General features: G+C 35.4%; 1 protein-coding gene across 4 annotated transcripts in view; it reads left to right on the top strand.

The window, feature by feature from the left end:
* Dennd4c (DENN domain containing 4C) overlaps nt 1-21,080 on the top strand; it is a 113,958-nt gene that overhangs the window by 14,496 nt on the left and 78,382 nt on the right. For all 4 annotated transcript variants that reach the window (XM_076845941.1, XM_076845939.1, XM_076845940.1 and 1 more), the window contains exons 2-7: nt 576-897; nt 8,030-8,282; nt 10,058-10,127; nt 12,292-12,461; nt 18,862-19,100; nt 20,357-20,423. In XM_076845941.1, the coding sequence (XP_076702056.1) occupies nt 593-897; nt 8,030-8,282; nt 10,058-10,127; nt 12,292-12,461; nt 18,862-19,100; nt 20,357-20,423 (1,104 nt within the window). In that variant the 5' untranslated portion in view covers nt 576-592. The remainder of the gene's footprint in view (nt 1-575; nt 898-8,029; nt 8,283-10,057; nt 10,128-12,291; nt 12,462-18,861; nt 19,101-20,356; nt 20,424-21,080) is intronic.

The raw sequence follows: 21,080 nt of genomic DNA, 5'->3' as shown, positions 1-21,080 counted from the left end.
CAGCTCTGGATTCAATTCTCAGTAATTGCAAAAAGAAAAGAGAGAAAAGACCCACATTGATAATTTGCTCTTCATTAAAAAAAAAAAAAAATCTGCTTCTTTTGAGAAGACAAGCCACAGACTTGGAAAAAATATTTGCAAAACACAGGCCAGATATATGACTTTTTAGAATACTCTGAAAATAGTTCATTAAGTGCATTTTGCTTAAGGAAAAACACGCATCTCTGAAAGTTGGATAGTTCTTTTTTTGGAAGGGCAGGTATTGGGGATTGAAATCAGGGACACTTTATCACTGAGCTACATCCTCAGCCCTTTTTATTTATTATTAGTGAGATAAGGTGTCACTAAGTTGCTTAGGGCCTTGCTAAGTTGCTGAGGCTGGCTTTGAGCTTGCAATCTTCCTGTCTCAGCCTCCTGAGTTATTAGGATTACAGGCATGCGCCATTGTGCCCAGCTCTGACAGTTTAATTGGGAAGTATGGAAGTTGATTATTGTTAACTCAAAGATATTTTAATGTTTAGTGAGTCATGATAAAGTATATTATTTAATTGATGCGTATTCTCCCTCTCTTTTAGGAAGTAGAATAGCAGCCATGATCGAAGACAAAGGACCAAGAGTGACAGACTACTTTGTTGTGGCAGGTCTCACTGATACATCTACTCTTTTGGATCAAGAGATAAATCGTTTAGATACTAAGTCAACAGGACCTAAAGCTCCAATTACAGACATTGCCATTATCATCAAATCAGCTGGGGAAACAGTACCTGAAGGTTATACCTGTGTTGAAGCCACTCCATCAGCTCTCCAAGCAAACTTGAACTATGGAAGTCTAAAAAGTCCGGAACTTTTCTTGTGTTATAAGAGAGGAAGAGATAAACCACCCCTTACAGATATTGGGTATGGTAACTTTTCTTTTACTATGGTGAGGTGGAATAAAATTAATTTAAGGTACATGTGGCAGAAATTAAAAATCCTTGATGGTTTTATTATTATCTGTTACTTTAGTAACAAGTACATATTTCACACACACTTATATATATGTGTATATAAAAAATACCCTTACTGAATTTGTTTGCATTGCAATTGAATTGTTAGAATTTTCTTTCAAATATTGAGCCAGATGCAGTGGTGTAGTGCCAGCAATTTGTTAGGCCAAGGCAAGAGGATCACAAGTTCAAACCTGATCTGGGCAATTTAGTGAGATCTTGTCTTAAAAGTGCTGATGGTAGTGGGGTAGCTCAGTTACAGGGTGCTACTGAGTCTAATGCCTGGTACCACAAAAGAAAAGAAAACAAGAATATTGAAAGCAGTAGATCTTGAAACATGAGTTCAATTCTATTTTAAGCTTATCAATCACCAAAGAATAAGAATAAAATAATAAAACACTGTATTTTTAAGAACCTTATTTGAAGTTTTATAAAGCTCTGAACTCAATTAACAAAGGAGCACTCTTGCTTTAAAACATGTACTTGTGGGATGGGGATGTGGCTCATTGGTAGAGTGCTTGACAAACATGCACAAAGTCCTGGGTTTAAGCCCTGAGCCCAGTACAGCAAAAGCAAAACACAAAAGAACAACAACAACACACATCCAAAAAAAAAAGGAAAAGAAAAATACAATTGTGCTGTTTGGCTTTTAGTGCTGGGAGGAGAGTAACACAGCTTAGGAGTGCAGGTGTCATTAAGTATTTAAAATCTGTCTAGTTCACAGTCAGTGAAAAATATTTGTGTGAACGCCTATAAAGGTGTCTTTTTCCAAAAAATTGTCTACATTGATTCTTCTGTAAAAATGATGTGCTTTTAGAATATTTATAGTACTTTACCATATATGCATGTCATGTATTAAGGTGTTTTATTCATTATAGTTGCCATTAGTAAAGTAGACATTTTAGATAGTAGAGAACATCCTGACAAGTATTTTAGGATCAGGTTATCTGTTTAGACAAAATGTGTTTTTCACGGTGATTTCATTTGAACTATAGATCAATTGGAGAATATCGCCATGTTTACATTATTAACTTGTTCAGCCTATGAACATGGAATGACTTAATTAAAATGACTAAAACTAAAGAAAACTTTAGTTTTTCTTTAATTTCTTTTGGCAATAATTTGTGGGTTTCAGTGTACATATCTTTTTTTCTTTGGTAGCAGGGATCGAACCCAGAGTGCTTAACCACTGATCCACATTTCCCATTCTTTTTATTTTAGGATCTCACTAAGTTGCTTAGGACCTCATTAAGTTGCTTAGACCTCACTAAGTTTCTGAGGCTGGCTTTGAACTTTCCATCCTCCTGTCTCAGCCTCCTGAGCTGCTGGGATTATAGACGTGCACCACTATGCCTGATTCAGTGTATATGTCTTTTATTTCTTGATTACTTTTTACTAGCTGCCTCACGCATGTAATCTCAGCTGCTTGAAAGGATGACACAGGAGGAATGCAAGTTTGAGGCAAACCTGGGTAACTTACTGAGACCCTGTCTCAAAATATAAAATAAAAAAGGCAAGGGAATGTAGCTCAGTGTCCCTGGGTTCCATTCCTAGTAAAAAGCAAAATAAAATAAATATAGGATCATGTCAACTGCAAACACAAGTAGTCTTACCTTTTTTTTTTTTTTTTCCAGTTTGGATACTTGTCTAATTACTGTGACTAGAACTTCTAGTATAGTGTTCAACTTCAGTGGTGAAAGTAGACATATTATTTCATTTATCTTCTATGGAAAGATTTTAGTTGTTTACCATGATATTAATGGTATTATTTCAGAAGTAATACCATTTATCATATTGAAGTTTTCTGAGAGGTTTTGATTGTGAAGGTCTGTTGGATTTTGTCAAATACTTTTGTTTGTCAATAGAGAAAATTATGCCATTTTCCCCTTTGTTCTATTACGGATTTTTAAAAAAAATTTCAATTTCCTTTAATCTAACCATATACCACAACTAAAAATGATTAATTCCTTACTATTATCACATATCTAAATTTCCCTGAACCATTAATTTTATTTTTAAACGATTGATTGCTAGTAGGTTCCCCTGCTCCCCTCAGTACTATGGCTCAGATCCATTGGTGTTCTACCACTGTGCTAAGTTCTCAGCCTCTCTCTCTCTCTTTTTTTTTCCCGTGGGTGGTGGGGCACCAGGGATTGAACTCAGGGCCTCTCAACCACTGAACCACATCTCCAGCCCTATTTTTAAAAATTTGATTTAGAGATAGGGTCTAACTGAGTTGCTTAACACTGGGGCTTTGCTAAGGCTGGCTTTGACCTATGATCCTTCTGCCTTAGCCTTCCAAGCTTCTGGGATTACAGGCATGCACCACTGCACCCGGCTCAGCCTTTTTCATTTTTACTTTGGTACTAAGGATTGAACCTAACATTCACTTTACTACTGAGCCATATTCCCAGGTCTTTTTATTTTTTATTTTGAGATGGGGTCTCGCTAATTTGCCCAGGCTGGCTTTGAACTTACTATCCTTCTGCCTCAGCTTCCCGAGTCCCTGGGATTATATATGTGTGTCACCATGTCTGTCTAGTTGTTCAGATAATAATACGTAGCAAGCAGTAGTATTTGACTACCACTTGTTATGCTTATTATCCTCTTCACTGCAGTAGAGCTCTGATGAAATTTTTGTGAGGTCCTCATTGTGTTAATATTTCCAAATCCAGGATTCTTTTTCTTTTTTCTTTTGGTGCTGGGTATTGAACTCAGGGCCTTATGCTTGCAAGGCAAACACTCTACCAACTGAGTGTATCCAAGCCCTCCAAAGGATTCTTTTTATAAGTTGATCTTAAGTTCGTCTTTATGCAGTATCCATTTAAATATATAGTATTGCCCACTCTGTTTAGCTTTGTTTCTTCTTTAGGTCAATACCAGTACCACAAAAAAAGGTGACTGGATTGGCTTTTTTTTTAATATTTATTTTTTAGTTTTCAGCGGACATAACATCTTTCTTTGTATGTGGTGCTGAGGATCCAACCCAGGCTGCACACATGCCAGGCGAGCGCGCTACTGCTTGAGCCAAATCCCCAGCCTTGGATTGGCTTTTAATGGGAAGGTCTTTTCCTTAAGAAGTGGGAAAGGAAGTTTGAATGGGTATGAATATGTTATTCATATTGATTGCCTCTGCCAGGTGTCATGGTGCACAGACGTATTCTCGGTGGCTTGGGAGGCTGGGGCAGGAGGATTACAAGTTCAAAGCCAGTCTCAGCAATTTAGAGAGGCGTAAACAACTTAGTGAAACACTGTCTCATTAAATAAAAAATAAAAAGGGCTGAAGATGTAGCTCAATTGGTTAAGTGCCCTGGGTTCAGTTCCAGTACCAAAAAAAAAAAAAAAAATTTCTTTTTAGCTGGTGTTTTTTTGTAATGAAGAGCCTTCCTATTTTCTCTTAATTTTGTGGTTTGGCGAATAAATTGAGTTTTTGTGGATTTTTTTTTTTTTTTTTTTTAAGAAAGAGTGAGAGAGAGGAGAGAGAGGGAGAGAGAATTTTAATATTTATTTTTTAGTGTTTGGCGGACACAACATCTTTGTTTGTATGTGGTGCTGAGGATCGAACCAGGGCCTCACGCATGCCAGGCGAGCGCGCTACCACTTGAGCCACATCCCCAGCCCTGTGGATTTTTTTTATGTGATAAAAATCAGTTACAATCTTAACTCTTTGTTCAAACTATCCCAGATTTGGCCAGTAAAACCCTTTCAAGCTGACCGCAGTATAGAGCAAAATCTGTATTTATGTGTCTTCATTGCTTTTGAGGTATCTTCTGGTCCTTTTTAGTGGACAAGTATAGGAAATATTTTACAAATATGTACATATATTTAAAATAATGAGTTCGCATTAATATTTCAAATTTAAATTTAACATTGAAGACTTTTTTCTTAACTTGTTTTGAATTGAACCTTGTTTCTCTTAAACCAAAAATCTTAGGGCTGCGGATAGTTCAGTTGGTCAAGTGCTTGGCTTGCATGCACAAGGTCCTAGGTTGGATCCCTAGCACCAAAAACACAAACAAAAACCCTGAAAATCTTGGTTCCCAATAACATGATATTATTTATTGCTTTACTTATTATATATAATGTAATTTCAAGGTTACAACACTATTATTGCCAATAGTAAGCCTGTTTACCAAGATCCTTTCCTATAGACTATACTCCAGTAAGCCTTTATGGAGTACTGTGTTAAAAAATTATATGAAATGGTTTTTTAGTGGTTACATTACCAGTTTGGTATTTATGTATGTTTCATTTTTTTTTTTTTTTTTTGCCACTGAGTATTGAACCCATATTGTTTCACCCCTGAGCTACCTCCCCAGCCCTTTCTATTTTTAAATTATCTTTTGGTACCAGGGATTGAACCCAGGGGCACTTTATCATTGAGCCACATCCCTAGCCCTTTTTATTATTTTATTGAGATAGAATCTTGCTGAATTGCTAGAGATTCATTAAATTGCTAAGGCTGTCCTGGAACTTATGATCCTCCTGCCTCAGCCTTCTGAGCTGCCAGAATTATTAGTGTACACCATCATGTCTGGCTGTCGTTTTAATTATAGCCAAACCATTGGTTGTGAAGTTATATTTTATTGTAGTTTTGATTTGCACTTTCTTGATGGCTAATATGTTGGGCATCTTTCAAGTGCGTTTGGCTATTTGTAGATCTTTTGTTTTGTTTGGAACTGAGGTTTGAACCCAAGGGTGCTTTATCACTGAGCTACATCCGTAGCCCCTTAAAAAAAAATTATTTTGAGACTGGTCTCCCTGAGTTTCTTAGGGCCTTGTTAAGTTGTTGAGGGTGAACTCGAATTTGTGGTCCTCCTGCCTCAGCTTCCCAAGTCTCGGTGATTATAGGTGTGTGCCACGGTGCTCAGATTGCATATCTTCTTTGAACAAATGTCTTGATATTTTTTGCCCACTTTTTTTTTGGTTTACATTTTATTCACATTTATTTTTTGCTTTTAGTGTGCTACAGAAAATTAGAACACCTTAAGCAGGAATTTAACAGCAATTTTTGTAAGCAGAGTTATGTTCAATCTCTAAGTCAAATTGGTTAAAGCTTCTCCAGTATTTACAAAACATAATAGACAAGATGCTACACAAAACCATTGCATCTAAAGGTTTTTTTTCCTTTATTCTCAAAGACAACTAGAAAAGAAAGCATTGTCTGCTGTAATCAAAAACATACCACAGTATAAACAGTAACCATTCCACTTATCACAACTTGGTTGAGTTTAAAATTTGTGTTTAAAAGGTCCAAGGTGACTGCAGTTTTACAAAAATGGGCAGGGTGGAAAGTTGCAAAATTCATGTGCTTCTGGATATCAAGATTTGTTTTTATACAATAGTCACAGTTAAAAACACCCTGCTGTTTTTTTGCCCACCTTTAAAAAAACAGTTTATTTTAAAATAATTTTAATTTTATACCATTGCAAGGATAATATAGTTCCCATATGCCTTCCTAGAACTTGTGTCCCTTTAAAATTGCATTGTTTTTATATTGAGTTATATAAGTTCTTTACACATTCAGAAAGAATTCCGTAATTAGATCTATGATTTGCAAATGCTTTCTCACATTATGTGGATTGTTTTTTCACTTTCTTGATGGCATCCATTGTAAAATGGACGTTTTTAATTTTTTTTTTTTTTTTTTTTTTTTTGTAGTACTGGGGATTGAACCTATGTGTCTGCTACTCTGAGCTACATCCCCAGACCTTTTAAAAATTTTATTTTGAGACAGTCTTACTAAATTGCCAGGGTTGTTCTGGAATTTGTGATCCTCCTCTCTCAGCCTCCAAAGTAACTGTAATTACAGTAGCGCCACCATGTGCAATTGAATATTTGTAATTTTGATGATGTGTATTCACTTTACTTTTTCTTGTTGCTTGTGCTTTTGATGTTATATTTAAGAAGGCTTTGTCACAAAGGTTTCACAGGGTCACTAAGCCTTAATCCTAGTTTTTTCCTAAGAGTTTTAAAATTTTTAGTTCTTATAATTAAGTATTTGATGCTGCTGGGCATGGTGGCACATGCCTGTAATGGGAGGCTGAACAACAGGGATCCCAAGTTTGCAGATAACTTGGACAATTAGTGAGACCCTCTGGGAAAAAAAGTAATTGTTGACAGATTTTGAGTTTTTTTGGTATACAGTAGTTTAAGGAAGAGAGGCCCAAATTCATACTGCTACATATAGATATCCAATTGTTCCAGTACTGTTTGGTTGAAAAGACTGTTCTTTCCTCATTAAATTGACTTGGCAATCTTTTTGAAACGAATGGACTGTAAATATTAAGAACTTAATTTGGGGCTCTTCATTTGGTTGCACTGACCTGTCTGTCTGTTCCTATTGTCAGTGCCACATTGTTCCGATTACTGTAGATCCATAGTGAGTTTTGAAGCAGAGAGATATGAATCTTCTAACTTTATTTTTTTTTTTTCGATTGCTTGCACTATACTGGGACTCACACATTTTTCATAGGAACTTTTTGATCAGACTTCACTTTCTATAAGAAAAAACAGTAACAAAACAATAATAAAAGCAGCTGGGACTTTATATAGGAATCACATTGAGTTTGTAATCTATTTGGAAAGTTCATCTATGTTACCAATATTGTCTTTTTATTCATAAACATGGGGTTTAAAGGTCTTTAATTTCTTGAAAACATTATTTAATATTTTTCAGTCAAAGTGATTAATGGTAAAAAATTGACAGGAATTATGAAATTTTTGTGAAAACTACTGAACGTTTGATAAAATTTCTAGGAATTAATTTTGAATGTTAATGGTGCTATCCTTTTCTTTTTTCATATATCTTATGATAAAAGTTAAGTTGTTCAATCCTATTTATACTTCTTAAATGCTAGATTTTGAAAAATAATTCAGAGATTTATAATTCCTAAAGCAATAATCTTAGTTTTATTTTGAAAATAAGATTTGACTAACAATTGGAGAAATCAAATTTTTGTTTGTTTCCAAAAAAAAAAAAGAAAACCAGCATTAACCTGAAATCTATCTTTGTCTCTCTCTCTCTCCACCCTGCCATGCAGAGTTATATATGAAGGGAAAGAAAGACTTATTCCAGGATGTGAAGTGATCCAAGCCACGCCCTATGGTCGCTGTGCCAATGTCAACAATAGTTCAACTACTTCACAAAGAATCTTTATCACTTATCGAAGGGCTCCTCTAATTCGACCCCAGAATTCCTTGGCAGTTACTGATATCTGTGTCATTGTAACCAGCAAAGGAGAAACCCCTCCTCATACCTTCTGCAAAGTTGACAAAAACTTAAATTGTGGAATGGTAAGAGTAGTCATTTCACTTTCAAAGTTTCATTTGAAAACAAACCCAAAAGGGATACTTTTTGAACTTCTTACTGTTAGGTGTACATAGTTATTTTCATGTTTTTATGATTCTGTTTTTATTCTTTTCAACTCTCTAATTTTTATAATTCATAATCATAATGTTTTATTAGATAATTTAGAATAAATTCAGAATTAATATCCAGAAAAAAAGCATACTTTTAAGTCAGGGATTTTTACTTACGATTATTTTTGGGTAAATTCTAGTATTGTCTGTGTTACATTAATACAGAGATTTTATTAGCTTTTGGGTTTCAGTCCTGTCTTCACAGAAAAATTTCAGAGAGAGTGGGTGAGAGATCCCTTTACATTATTTATTTTAAATATTGTGAGTCTTCTGTCTGCCTACCTGTCTATGCTCTACCACTGAGCAATATCCATAGCTACCCACTGCCCCCACCTGCCCCCTTATAAATTTGGGGACAGAGTCTCACTAGGTTGCCAAGACTGGTGTCGTACTTGCAGTCGTCATACTTGCAGTCTTCCTGTCTCAGCCTCCTGAGTTGCTGGGATTATAGATGTGTGCCATTGTGGTTTGGATAATTTACTTTACTTACTTATTCATTTAGTACTGGAGATTTAACCCTGCAGCACTTTACCACTGAGCTACATTCCCAGCCTTTTTTATTATTTTGAGACAGGATCTTGCTAAATTGCTGAGGCTGGCCTCAAACTTGCAGTCCTCCTGCCACAGCTTCTCGATTCACTGGGATTATAGGCATGCGCCTTTGTGCCCAGCAACATATTTGTTTTTTAAAAGGACTCGACTCGAGTGAAGAAGAAAATTGGATGCACACATTCCTCCCACCCACTTTTTTTGGTGGTGTTGGGGATTTAACCTAGAGATGTTCTGAGTTACACTCCCAGCCCTTTTTTATTTTTGAGACAGGTTCTTGCTAAGTTGCAAAGGCTGACTTTATATCTGAGATCCTCTTACCTTAGCCTCCTGAGTTGCTGGAATAATAGGTGTGTGCCACCATTCCTGGCTACATATACATTTGATTTATAGTTTTATAATACTAAAATTAACTGTTAGCATTTTTTAAAGAAATTATTTTTGTGTGTTTTAATTTTTTTGGTGCATTATAATTATATAGTGGGATTCATTTTTACATATATATATGTATGTAAATATGTACATAATATAGTTTGGTCAATTTTGTTCAGGTCAGATTTATTTTGAAAAAAAGTTACAGGTCATTTAATATTGGCTTAATGTGATATGGGCAGAAATGATGTGCATTTGACTGTTAAGATGGGAAGTGATATCCTCATAACATCCATTGACCCAAGTCTTGCCTAGCTTGGGTTTTAATACCTACTTCACTTCGTGCTGTCTCTTTGAAGTGGAGACAGTCTCTGAATCATTGCAGAATTGTAAACTTTGTGTAATTGCACTGTTTTTACTCCTTTTTTTTTTAGTTTTGTCTCTAGACTTTTGCTATGTTTTATGCTATTTAGTCTACTCAATAAACACATTTATAAAAAAAAAAAAAAGATTTGTTTATTGGTATTGAGTATTGAATCCAGGACCTCACACATTCTAAGCATGTATTCTACCACTGAGCTGTATCCCTTTCCCTATAAACATAGGTTTTAAATTGACTCTTCTAACTAACCAAAGTTTTTAGATTTTGAATCTTTAGATTCAAGAAAATCAGTTTCTGTTCACTTTTTTTGTGTGTGTCTTTTGTAAAACTTATTCATGTTTTACAGTGGGGTTCCAGTGTATTTCTATGTTACAAGAAGTCTGTGCCTGCTTCAAATGCAATAGCATATAAAGCTGGTAAGTGAATTGAAGATTTGTCTCTATTATTATAGTTACAGGTGCAAAAAACATTTGGGTAGAAGAGACAAAGTATATCCCCTTATGTAGTTTGTGGAATTGATCTATTCATAAAATTGAATTACCTATAATTTTAGCATATAAAATTTCTTAAATGCATTACGTACCACAAGATAATGCTCCTCTCCCACACAAAATATGCTAATTAAGTTTAAACTTTTTTTTTTTATAGCAAGCATTATGTGGAATAAATATTAAAGCTTTCAGTCTATACTAATAGAGTTAACAATTTAATGGGAAACTGCTTACTCTCTGACCTTTTATATTTTGGCAATCAGGAAGGTGTCAAACTGCATCTTTACTTCTTATATTTCCTTCTCTTATCTTTGTGTGTCTTATTTGAAACCACATGTTACTTGCCATGAAAAGTGGACTTGCTTCCTTTCTTGTTGCAAAGAATCAGCTATATGGAGGAGAGGAGGGCCTGAGAAACTTTTCTGCCATGAAGTTTTTGAGAAATCTATCGCCACATTCTTACTGCACAGTAAAGTGTCAAGGGCTGTAAAGATTTAAGTGTGACCTCTTCATCCCACTGGTATGGTGGGATAAAAACTGAAAATACAGGTATGCTCCAGTTGTAAATAGAAGAACTACTGGAATACTTCTTTGTGAAAAGAAGCAGTGCTAATTACTTTTTGATCATGCACAGTTTTTGAAATAGAGTCTACTTCAGGGGTGTCAGGCAAATCCATATCTGAAAACTTGATTGTCCTCATAAAAACATTCATACTAATGAATCAAACAATTTAATTGATACTATAAAAATAAAGGCAACAACTGTAAAATTCAGTGTGATCTTAAAATATGTAACTGCTAATGATTGTTGTAATGTGTTGATTGTACATAATTCCCTAGAATGTTTTTTCTTTTTTTGTGGGGAGAGGGTTTCACTTAAAAAACAACAAACAAACAAAATCACTAGCTGGGTATGGTGGTACATGCCTATAAACCAGCAACTTGGGAGGCTGAGGCAGGTGGATTGTAAGGTTTAGGCTAGCCTTGGCAATTTAGCAAGACCCTGAGCAACTTAGTAAGACCCTGTCTCAAAATAAAAAAAAATAAAATAAAAAGGGCTGAGGATGTAGCTCAATGGTAAAGTGCCTCTGGGTTCAATCCCTAGTACCCCCTCCCCCCCAAAAAAATTGTTGAAAGAAACTGTGAAAGTATTTAGATACTTGATATCAGGGACATTTATTTTAGAATACAGAGTTTTGGAGACTGGATATGAACTCAAAAGTCTGGTAGTGATTTTCAGAGTTTTAACTTAGAAGTTGTTAAATTAGAGGCTAATTAATGATGCCATGTAGCTACTTTGTTTGGTTCTCTCAGTGCTCCCTGCTCCTGCTTTCTGGGTCTCACATACTCTGTACTCAGTGTCAGGGGTTTCTGTTTTGTTTACTTTTCATGTTGCATGCCTTTTGCACTGCTTCTCCCTCATAAGTGTAGGAGCTATGATAATTTCTGTTGCCTTGGCATTATTTCATAACACTTGTACCTTCCCTGAATTTTTTTCTGAAGACTAACTGAAATAGTAAATTTTCCTGTAACTTTCTTACCATTTTTTCACAAGGTGTTGATGTATGTAGAAAAAAACACGTTTACGATTGTGATTAAGATTGAAAAGTCTTGACTAGTATATTTAATACATTTGCATGTTATAATTTACTATAAGTCCATGGGTAAAATTTAAAGGGTAAATTTGTTAGCTTATTTTAATTTCTGTCATAGCAAGAGAAAAATGGATTTTGAGCTGGGTGTGGTGGTGCATGCCTGTAATCCCAGTGGCTTGGGAGGCTGAGGCAGAGGATTCTAAATTCAAGGCCAGCCTCAGCAAATTAGTGAGGCCCTAAACAACCTAGTGAGACCCTGTCTCAAAATAAAAAATAAAAAAGGGCTGGGTACATGGCTTAGTTGTTAAGTACTCCTGGATTCAGCTGTTGGTTGAGAGTTTTCCCAGTTACCCCCATCCCCCAAATTGATTTTGAAATTTCATAGATATTTCCATGAAATTTTGTATTAAAATATCCTGTTAATACATATTATATATAGTTTATTGAAAAGTGACTTTCAAAGAAAATTCATCATTACCTCCTTTTCCCAAAAGGTTTAATTTTTAGGTATCCAGAAGATGACTATGAATCCTTTCCACTCTCAGAATCTGTACCTCTTTTCTGCCTTCCTATGGGAGCCACTATTGAATGTTGGGATCCTCAAACCAAATATCCACTTCCAGTTTTTTCAACTTTTGTCCTGACAGGTTCTTCAGCTGAAAAGGTATATTTTTGTCTTGTTGATGAACTCTATTTTGTTCATTTTTCTTATTCTAGTGGTTAATATGATGTAAGCTTTGGATATTAGCATTATTTAAACAAAAGACATTTAAATTGCTGGATGCGGTGGGGCTCACCTGTAATCCCAGCAGCTTGGGAGGCTGAGGATGGAGGATGGAGAGTTCAAAGCCAGCTTCAGAAAAAGCGAGGCGCTAAGCAATTCAGTGAGACCCTGTCTCTAAATAAAATACAAAATAGGGCTGGGGATGTGACTCAGTGATCAAGTGAGTTCAATCCCCTGTACAAAAAAAAAAAAAAAAAAAAAAAAAAACCACAAACATTTAAATGTATGTTATAATGCCCAATGTAAGTACCCTCATGTAATGTCCATGCTAATACCCCTGGAGTTTCTGAGGCTTTCTGGAGAAACCATTCAAAAAATAAGAAGGGTTGGGGATGTAGCTCAATGATATAGTGTCACTGAGTTCAGTCTCCAGTACAGCAAAAAGAAAAAGAAAAAAAAAAAAAAAGCCCTAAAAGCAAAAGTTAGTGAATGGATTAAACAACAGATCAGACATAACTAAAGGAAGAATTAGTGATATGGAATATAGATGTTTTTAAATGTGGCACAATAAAACAGTAAAACATAAAAGGAATTTGATGATGTGGCAGAGAGAATCAGAAAGTTCAGTAAGTATTTAATGAGTTGCAAAAGGAGAGACTAGAAAAGAAAAAGGCAACACTTTAAGAGCTGTTGGTTGAGAGTTTTCCAAAGTTGATGGAAAGTTGTCTTTAAAGGTACACTTTGAATTTTTAGCAGAAAAATTAATAAATAAGTAAACTCACTCCTTTATGATAGTAAAACTATATATAAACTAATACATAAATATATAATATTTTAAAAACTATATCTAAAACTAGTACACCAAAGACAGAAGAGCAAGGAAACAGGATATTGTCTTATATAAAATATGTGTTGCATAAATCAGTAATATTGACATAAAATGATAGATTAAAATAAAGGAGGCTGTGTGCCGTGGTGCTTGCCTGTGATCCCAGTGACTCTGGAGACTGAGGCAGGATGATATTAAATTTGAGGTCAACCTCAGCAACTTAGTAAGATCCTGTTTCCAAGTAAAAAAAAGTTGGGGAGAGGTGGCGGGGGATATTGCTCAGTGGTAGAGAACCACTGGGTTCAATCCACAGTACTACCAAAGAGAGAGAGAGAGAGAGAGAGAGAGAGAGAGAGAGAGAGAGAGAGAGAGAGAGAGAGGTGTGTGGCCAATAAAAAAACAGATAACAGCTGGGGTTGTGGCTTAGAGGTAGAGCACTCATCTACCATGCGTGAGTCACTGGATTTGATCCTCAGCACCCCATAAAAATAAAATAAAGATATTGTGTCCACCTATAACTAAAAAATAAATATTAAAAAAAGCAGATAACAGTGGAAATTGAAAACTTTTTTAGGAAAGTTGATAAAGAAGCAATTTTATTGAAAAAACATATCTCACCACAGATGACTCATGTGGATCAGCAGAATTTATATGTGGTCTCATGCTGTAACTTTATAACCTTTATATTAAAGATAAAATATCTCTCATAATATAAAGATCAGTGCTGTGTTAACTGCATTACCTATAACTAAATTAACTTGTTAGCTTAATGATCATTTATGTTTCTCATTGAAAGTTGTTAATATAACTGAAAATTTAAAAATCTTTAAATACCTAAGAGTTATCTGGCTGGGTGAGGGTAGTTCATGCCTGTAATCCTTGTTAACTTGGGAGACTGAGGCAGGAGGATCACAATTTCGAGGTCAGCATCAGCAATTTAGTGAGACCCTCAGTTTTGTGTTGCTGTGACAAGAATAATTTAGAGCAGGGAACATTTATTTGTGGCTCCTGATTTCAGAGGTCCAGTCCAGTCCATAGGTGGTCAAGTCCAATGCTCTGTGCCCAAGTGAGGCAATGTGATTATATGCTTTCTTTTTTTTGTTACCAGGGATTGAACTAGGGGCGCTTAACCACTGAGCCACATCTCCAGCTTTTTCTTTCCTTTTTTTTTTTTTCTTATAAAGAAAGCAAAGTTGGGGCTAGCTCAGAGGTGGAGTGCACTTGCCTCACATGCGTGAGGCCCTGGGTTCAATCCTCAAGCACCACATTAAAGAAATAAATAAATAAAAATAAAGACACTAAAAAATAAAAAGGCATCTTTGTCTTAAAAAGAAAAGAAAAGAAAGCAAGCATAAATTGCTGAGGTTGACTTTGAACTCTGTGATCCTCCTCCTCAGTTTCATGAGCCTCTGGGATTATAGGTATGTGCCACAGTGCCCCATGTGATTACATGGTCAATTACTAATAAGATTTATGAAGTATAGAGAGAAGGACTGATTGGTTTGGAGGAGGGGATGGGTACGATGTTAGAAATGCTTTACAAAGTATTCACAAAATATCTTAGCAGTATTTTGAAGAATAGATCAGGAGGAAGCACCAAAGTATAACAGTATGTACAAAGATACAAAATAATGAAATAATACCTATGCCTCATACTGTATATAGTTCTGTATTATTAAATAGGAATTGAGAACATTATGCCAGTCACATGGACTGGGATGTATCACCTGTAATGGGGAACTTTTGAAGGATCAAATTATTAACTCAGCAGGTCTATGGCCACTAAAATACTCCTCGCTGAGACCACTGCAGTGCTTGTTTTTTTTTTTTTTGGAAATTTTAAAAGTTTATATATGACAGCAGAATGCATTATAATTCTTATTACGTATTTACAGCACAATTTTTTATATCTCTGTTTGTATACATAGTATATTTACACCAATTTGTGTCTTCATACCTGTACTTTGGATAGTAATGATCATCACATTCCATCATCATTAATAATCCCATGCCCCCTCCCTTCCCCTCCAAACCCCCTGCCCTATATAGAGTTGGTCTATTCCTCTCATGCTCCCCCTCCCTATCCCACTATGAATCAACCTCCTTATATCAAAGAAAACATTTGGCATTTGGTTTTTTGGGATTGGCTAATTTCACTTAGCATTATGTCTAACTCCAACCATTTACCTGCAAATGCCATGATTTTATTGCTGAGTAATATTCCATTATGTATATATGCCACATTTTTTTTTTTTTTTTTTATCCACTCATCTATTGAAGGGCATCTAGGTTGGTTCCACAGTTTAGCTATTGTGAATTGTTGCAGTGCTTACTTTGAGATGTGGTGAGTCAACATGGAGTTGAAAGTTTCTAGCTTAAAGACTGGGTAACTTGGGACTGGGTAATATGCTGTCACTGAGTGAGATTGGAAACACTGGAAAAAGTGTGTATGCAATGAATTCACTTTTGAAAATGTTTTATGTTGCCTATGGGACTTTCAGGTACAGGTATTGTCATGTTATTTAGAAAAAGAAGTTTGGAGTTAAGAAAGTAGAGATAAAGGTTTGTGTTTTGTTAGTTCAACTGTTAAATTCCTGAAGTTGGGTATGTTAGTGCATGCTTGTAATCTTAGCTACCAGGGAGGGTAAGGCATGAGGATCCCAAGTTGAAGGCCAGCCTCAGTCCCTATCTCAAAAGAAAAAATAAAACGGGCTAGGGATTTAGTGCCCCTGGGTTTAATCCCCAGTACCAAAAAAAAAAAAAAAAAAAAAAAAAAAACCCAGAAAACAAAAACATCAAAACCTTCAAAGGATGAAATTTCCAAATAAAATTAAAACCTTGGGGAGTGCCAGTATTTAAGTGTTGGGTAATAGAATTGAATGTAGTGTTGGATCGAAAAAAGAGGCCACAAAGATACTAAAAGAAGCCAAGCACAGTGGTGCATGCCTATAATCCCAGAAGCTCGGAAGGCTGAGACAGAAGGATCATGAGTTCAAAGCCAGCCTCAGCAACAGCAAGGCGCTAAGCAACTCAGTGAGACTGTGTCTTTAATAAAATACAAAAAATTGGATTGGGGATGTGGCCCAGTGGTTGAGTGCCCCTGAGTTCATTCCCAGGTACTCCCTCCACCCCCAAAATACCTAAAGATTATAGTTTCAAAACAGAGGAATGTTAGCTGTACTTTGTTATAGAGAGATCAAAAAAATTTAAGCCCTGAAAGTCATTGGGATCTTGATTAGAATTGTTTTAATGGAAATAGAAGGTAGATTGTAGTAGATAGAGGTGAAAAAATAGAGGTACTTTGTTTAATAACAAAGATGCCAATAGGTGCTTGACCAAATGATCTTAGAAAAGAAAGTAATTAAAACCATCTAAGGGCCCTTAGGTTAAAAGATACAGGGATACAGGGACTGTAAAAAGTGTAGATGTAATTGACGTGTGTGTGTGTGTGTGTGTGTGTGTGTGTGTGTGTGTATGTGTGTGTGCATTACATGTGCATACATATATGATATATAAAATTTAACCCAAGGCTAAAGTGATAAAGCCCTTGCCTAGCATGTGCAAGCCCCTGGGTTCAAACCCCAGCATCACAAAAGGTCAAGAAATGAACAATAGAACAAATACACACATACAGATATACAAAACTCAAATATATCAACGACCTCAACTTGAGAACTGTAAGTATAAACTCTTTAGAAGAAAGCATAGGGAAAAATCTTAATGATACTGGTTTTGCTGGTGATATCTATTATGGCATGAAAAGCAAAATTAGGGCAAAAGAAAAAGTGGATAAATTGGACTTCAGCAAAATTAATAATACTTTTTTCCCATCTAGGAACACTATCAAGAGAGTGAAAAGGGAGAAAATTTTTGCAGATTACATATCTGAGAAGATCGTTGTTTGTTTTGTTTTGTATTATGGTTTTAAGATCGAACCAGGGCCTGGAAAATACTAAGTAGTCCCTGTACCACTGAGCTCCATTCCCAACTGATAGGATATTTATATCCAGAATATATTATATAAAAACCTCCTGTAACAAAAACTGAATAACCCAATTTAAAAATGGCCCAAGGACTTAAGTTGATATTTCTCCAAAGAAGTACAAATAGCAGTAAGATAAAAGATGTTCAATATCTCTATGCATTAGGGAAATGCAATGAAAACAATAGTGAGATAACACTTTACAGCCATTAGGATGGCTGTTAAAAACCATAAAATCTACTGTGTTGGTACAAGGCTGTAATCCTAGATATTTCAAAAGTCTGAGGCAGGAGGATTCAGGTTTGAGGCCAGCCCAGGCAACTTATGAGACCCTATCTCAAAATGGCTAGGAGTGGTGGTATACACCTGTAATGCCATCTATTCTGGAGGCTGAGGCAGGAGAATTGTGGGTTTGAGGCCAGTCTCAGCAATTTAGTGAAACCCAGTTTCAAAATAAATAATAAAAAGGGCTAGTGATATAGTTCAGTGTTGCCAGAATGCCCTGGGTTTAATCCCTATTACCAAAAAAAAAAAAAAAAAAAATGAAGAAATTGGAATCCTTGAACTTTGCTAATGGGAATATAAAATGGTGCTGCTGCTGTAGAAACAGTGTGGCATTTCCTCCAAAGAGTAAACAGAATTATCATCAGTCCAGCAGTTTCATTCCTAGGTATACACCCAAAATAATTGAAAGTAGGGACTCAGAACTTGTACTTCAGCACTCACAGCAGCATTAATCACAGTAGTCAAAAGGTAGAAACAACCCAATTCCCGTATTTGGATGGATAAACAAAATGAGGTATACATGCACAATAGAATATTATTTAGCCTTTAAAGGGAGTAAAACTGGGATATATGCTGCAACATAGAAGAACTTTGAAAACATGCTAAGCAAAATAATGCAGACACAAAAAGGACAAACACTATATGATTTCACTTGTAGAAAGCACGTTAAAATAGGAAAATTCATAGATACAAAAAGTAGAATAGAAGTTACCAGGGACTTGGGATGGGGGTGAGGGAATGGTAAATTTCTGTGAAGGGATACATAGCTTCCCTTTGAAGTGATAAAAAAATTCTGAAAGTGGACAGTGGTAATGGTTGTATAACACTGTGAAGGTTCATTCCACTGAATTGTACACTTAAAAATAATTGAAGGGTTAAATTTTGTTAAGTATATTTTACCATAGTACAAAAAAAAAAAAAACACAAATGCAACTTGACTGTGGTCATTCGGGTATATTCTCTAGCGTAAGTGGTAGGTAAAAATTTCACTGTGTGGTTTAAAATGAAAACATAAGAGGTTATTGTCCACTTTTGTATACTGTATGTGCTTGAATATATAAATATAGTGGAAAAAAATTAAAGGAATTTACATCAAAATTTGGTTATCTTTGGGATGGAATTTTGAGTGAGATGTTTTTTTTTTTTTCATTTGCACTCCCAGCAAATATTTCTTATTTCATAAGAGAAAAAGAAATTAATTAAAAAAAATAAACTCAACTCTTATAACAATTCTGTTACTCTAGGTATATGGAGCTGCCATCCAGTTTTACGAACCATATTCTCGGGAACTTCTAACGGAGAAACAGCTTATGCAGCTGGGCTTGTTGACGCCTGTGGAGAGAAAAGTGATCTCTAAATCCATCAATTCAAACAAATGCATTTGTTTACTGTCACACTGGCCTTTTTTTGATGCTTTTAGAAAGTTTCTTATGTTTATCTACAAACTTTCTGTGTCTGGACCACATCCTCTTCCCATTGAAAAGTATGTATAATGATTAGATTGAAGTCTGGTGGAAAAACTGAATGTATATGAATATGTTTCATTGTTAATCCAGCTTTAGCAGCAAAATTGAAAGGGAAGGAGAGTCACAGTTACCCTAGTTTTTACATAACTCTCTTCTTCACCTGAGTCATTGAATGTAATTTAAAATTGAAGAGTGACAGTTAAAAATGCCCAAATATGAATCTTTCTGAGAATGTACCCGAGGAAGCAACTCATAGATTGTGTTGTGGTTTTCTTTTCATTCTCTAATAACCAAGACACACATAAGGGCACCCTCTATATTAAAGTGGCCAATTTAAGTTCTAAGTATAAAATTTTTCTAAACAGATATAGAAATTAGTAAAGGTAAGTTTTGTTAAATGTAAAGTTTGGGTTTTAGCATCAGAATTGTTGATAATTTTCCTTTAATTTATAGTTCTCTTTTCATGGAAATCTTTTGTAAGCAGAAAAATAGATATAGAGTTGCTCCTCTTTTTGCCCCCCAGTGGGGGGATTGAATCCAGGGCTTTCTGCATGCATGTGTTCTACCACTGAGCTATATCCCTAGCCCCATGAGAACTACTTTTTTTCTGTGTTTGGTGCTGGGGATTGAACCCAGGGCCTTGTGCATGAGAGGCAAGCACTCTACCAACTGAGCTATATCCCCAGCGGAGAACTATTTTTTTTTTTAATTTATATTTTCCTGGTAATAATAGGAGATATTAATATGGACTTTGTATCAGAAAGTACATCGCGCATTTCAGAGTTTTAATGGACATTTACTTACATTAAGGAAATTTCTTTGGGGCTGGGAATGTAGCTCAGGGTTAGCATGCATGCCTGCCTAGCATGTGTAAGGTCCTGGGTTCAATCTCCAGTATACAACGTAAAAAAAGAAAAAAACAATTTTTTTTTTTGTTTTGCATTACTAGGGATTGAATCCAGAGATGCTCTATCACTGAATTACACCTCTACCTTTCTACTTCTTAAAAACTTTTTATTCTGAGACAAGGTCTTACTAAGTTGCCCAGGCTTACCTTGAACCTCTTATTCTTCCACCTCAGTCTTTGAGTATCTGGGATTACTTACAGGTGTCCGCCACTGTGCCTGGCCCCCAAATTTATTTTCTTAGCCTAAGTTTTAAATTAATAGCCTTGTCATGTCTGAGATGAGGTATGGAGATAGTTAAGATTTGTTAAAATCTATGAAGCAGTTTAGAAAAGTAATTATAATCTTTATTTCAAATTCTTTTCCAGGCATATTTCACATTTTATGCAAAACATCCCTTTTCCTTCACCACAAAGACCAAGAATCCTTGTACAGGTAATTAAAAAGAAATACATTTTGAGAGAGCTCTGCATATGCCATTCTAGTCATTGTAGAGTAGATCCCATGACCCTTTGAGTATGAAGTGAAGCAATGCATTCATGAAGTTCAATTTCTATTATTTAATAGCTTTCCTGACCATTTTTCCTTAGGGGCTTTTTTTTTTTTTTTTAGATCCTAAGTATGCAGAATTGGAATAATTATAATTTTTGGTTCAGGACATTGTCATCATTGGTCCAAACATGGCCTTTATGTAGCTAAATTTAATACTATAAAACCCAGAATTACGATTTTGTTCCTAATTTTAGAGTGATGGATAAATGTTTAAAATGTATTGAACCATGGTTGAAGCAGGGAACTGAAACAATCTGTAATAGTGCTTTTTAATCTATCTATGCTCAAGGCTGGTTTCTTTTCCTTTCTAATAAGTGGCCAACCTAGGTAGTTATATAGCTTGTAACACATGCATCTTGCTGTAAGAGATCAGGATAGAAATAGACAGGTGTGTGTCCTGTCCATAGATGTTATTCCATTGCTTGAATGAGGGAGCAGGATCAGAGTGCCCTAAAAGTTGCTAAAGATTTATATATATATATTTATTTATTTATTTTATCTTTTCCTGGACAGTAGTAGTTTGCATATAGCAGTTGAGTA

The sequence above is a fragment of the Callospermophilus lateralis genome, chromosome 2, assembly GCF_048772815.1.
Source record: "Callospermophilus lateralis isolate mCalLat2 chromosome 2, mCalLat2.hap1, whole genome shotgun sequence".
NCBI lineage: Eukaryota > Metazoa > Chordata > Mammalia > Rodentia > Sciuridae > Callospermophilus > Callospermophilus lateralis.
Note: the sequence above shows the minus strand (reverse complement) of the source record. Positions and strands in the feature narration are given on the sequence as shown.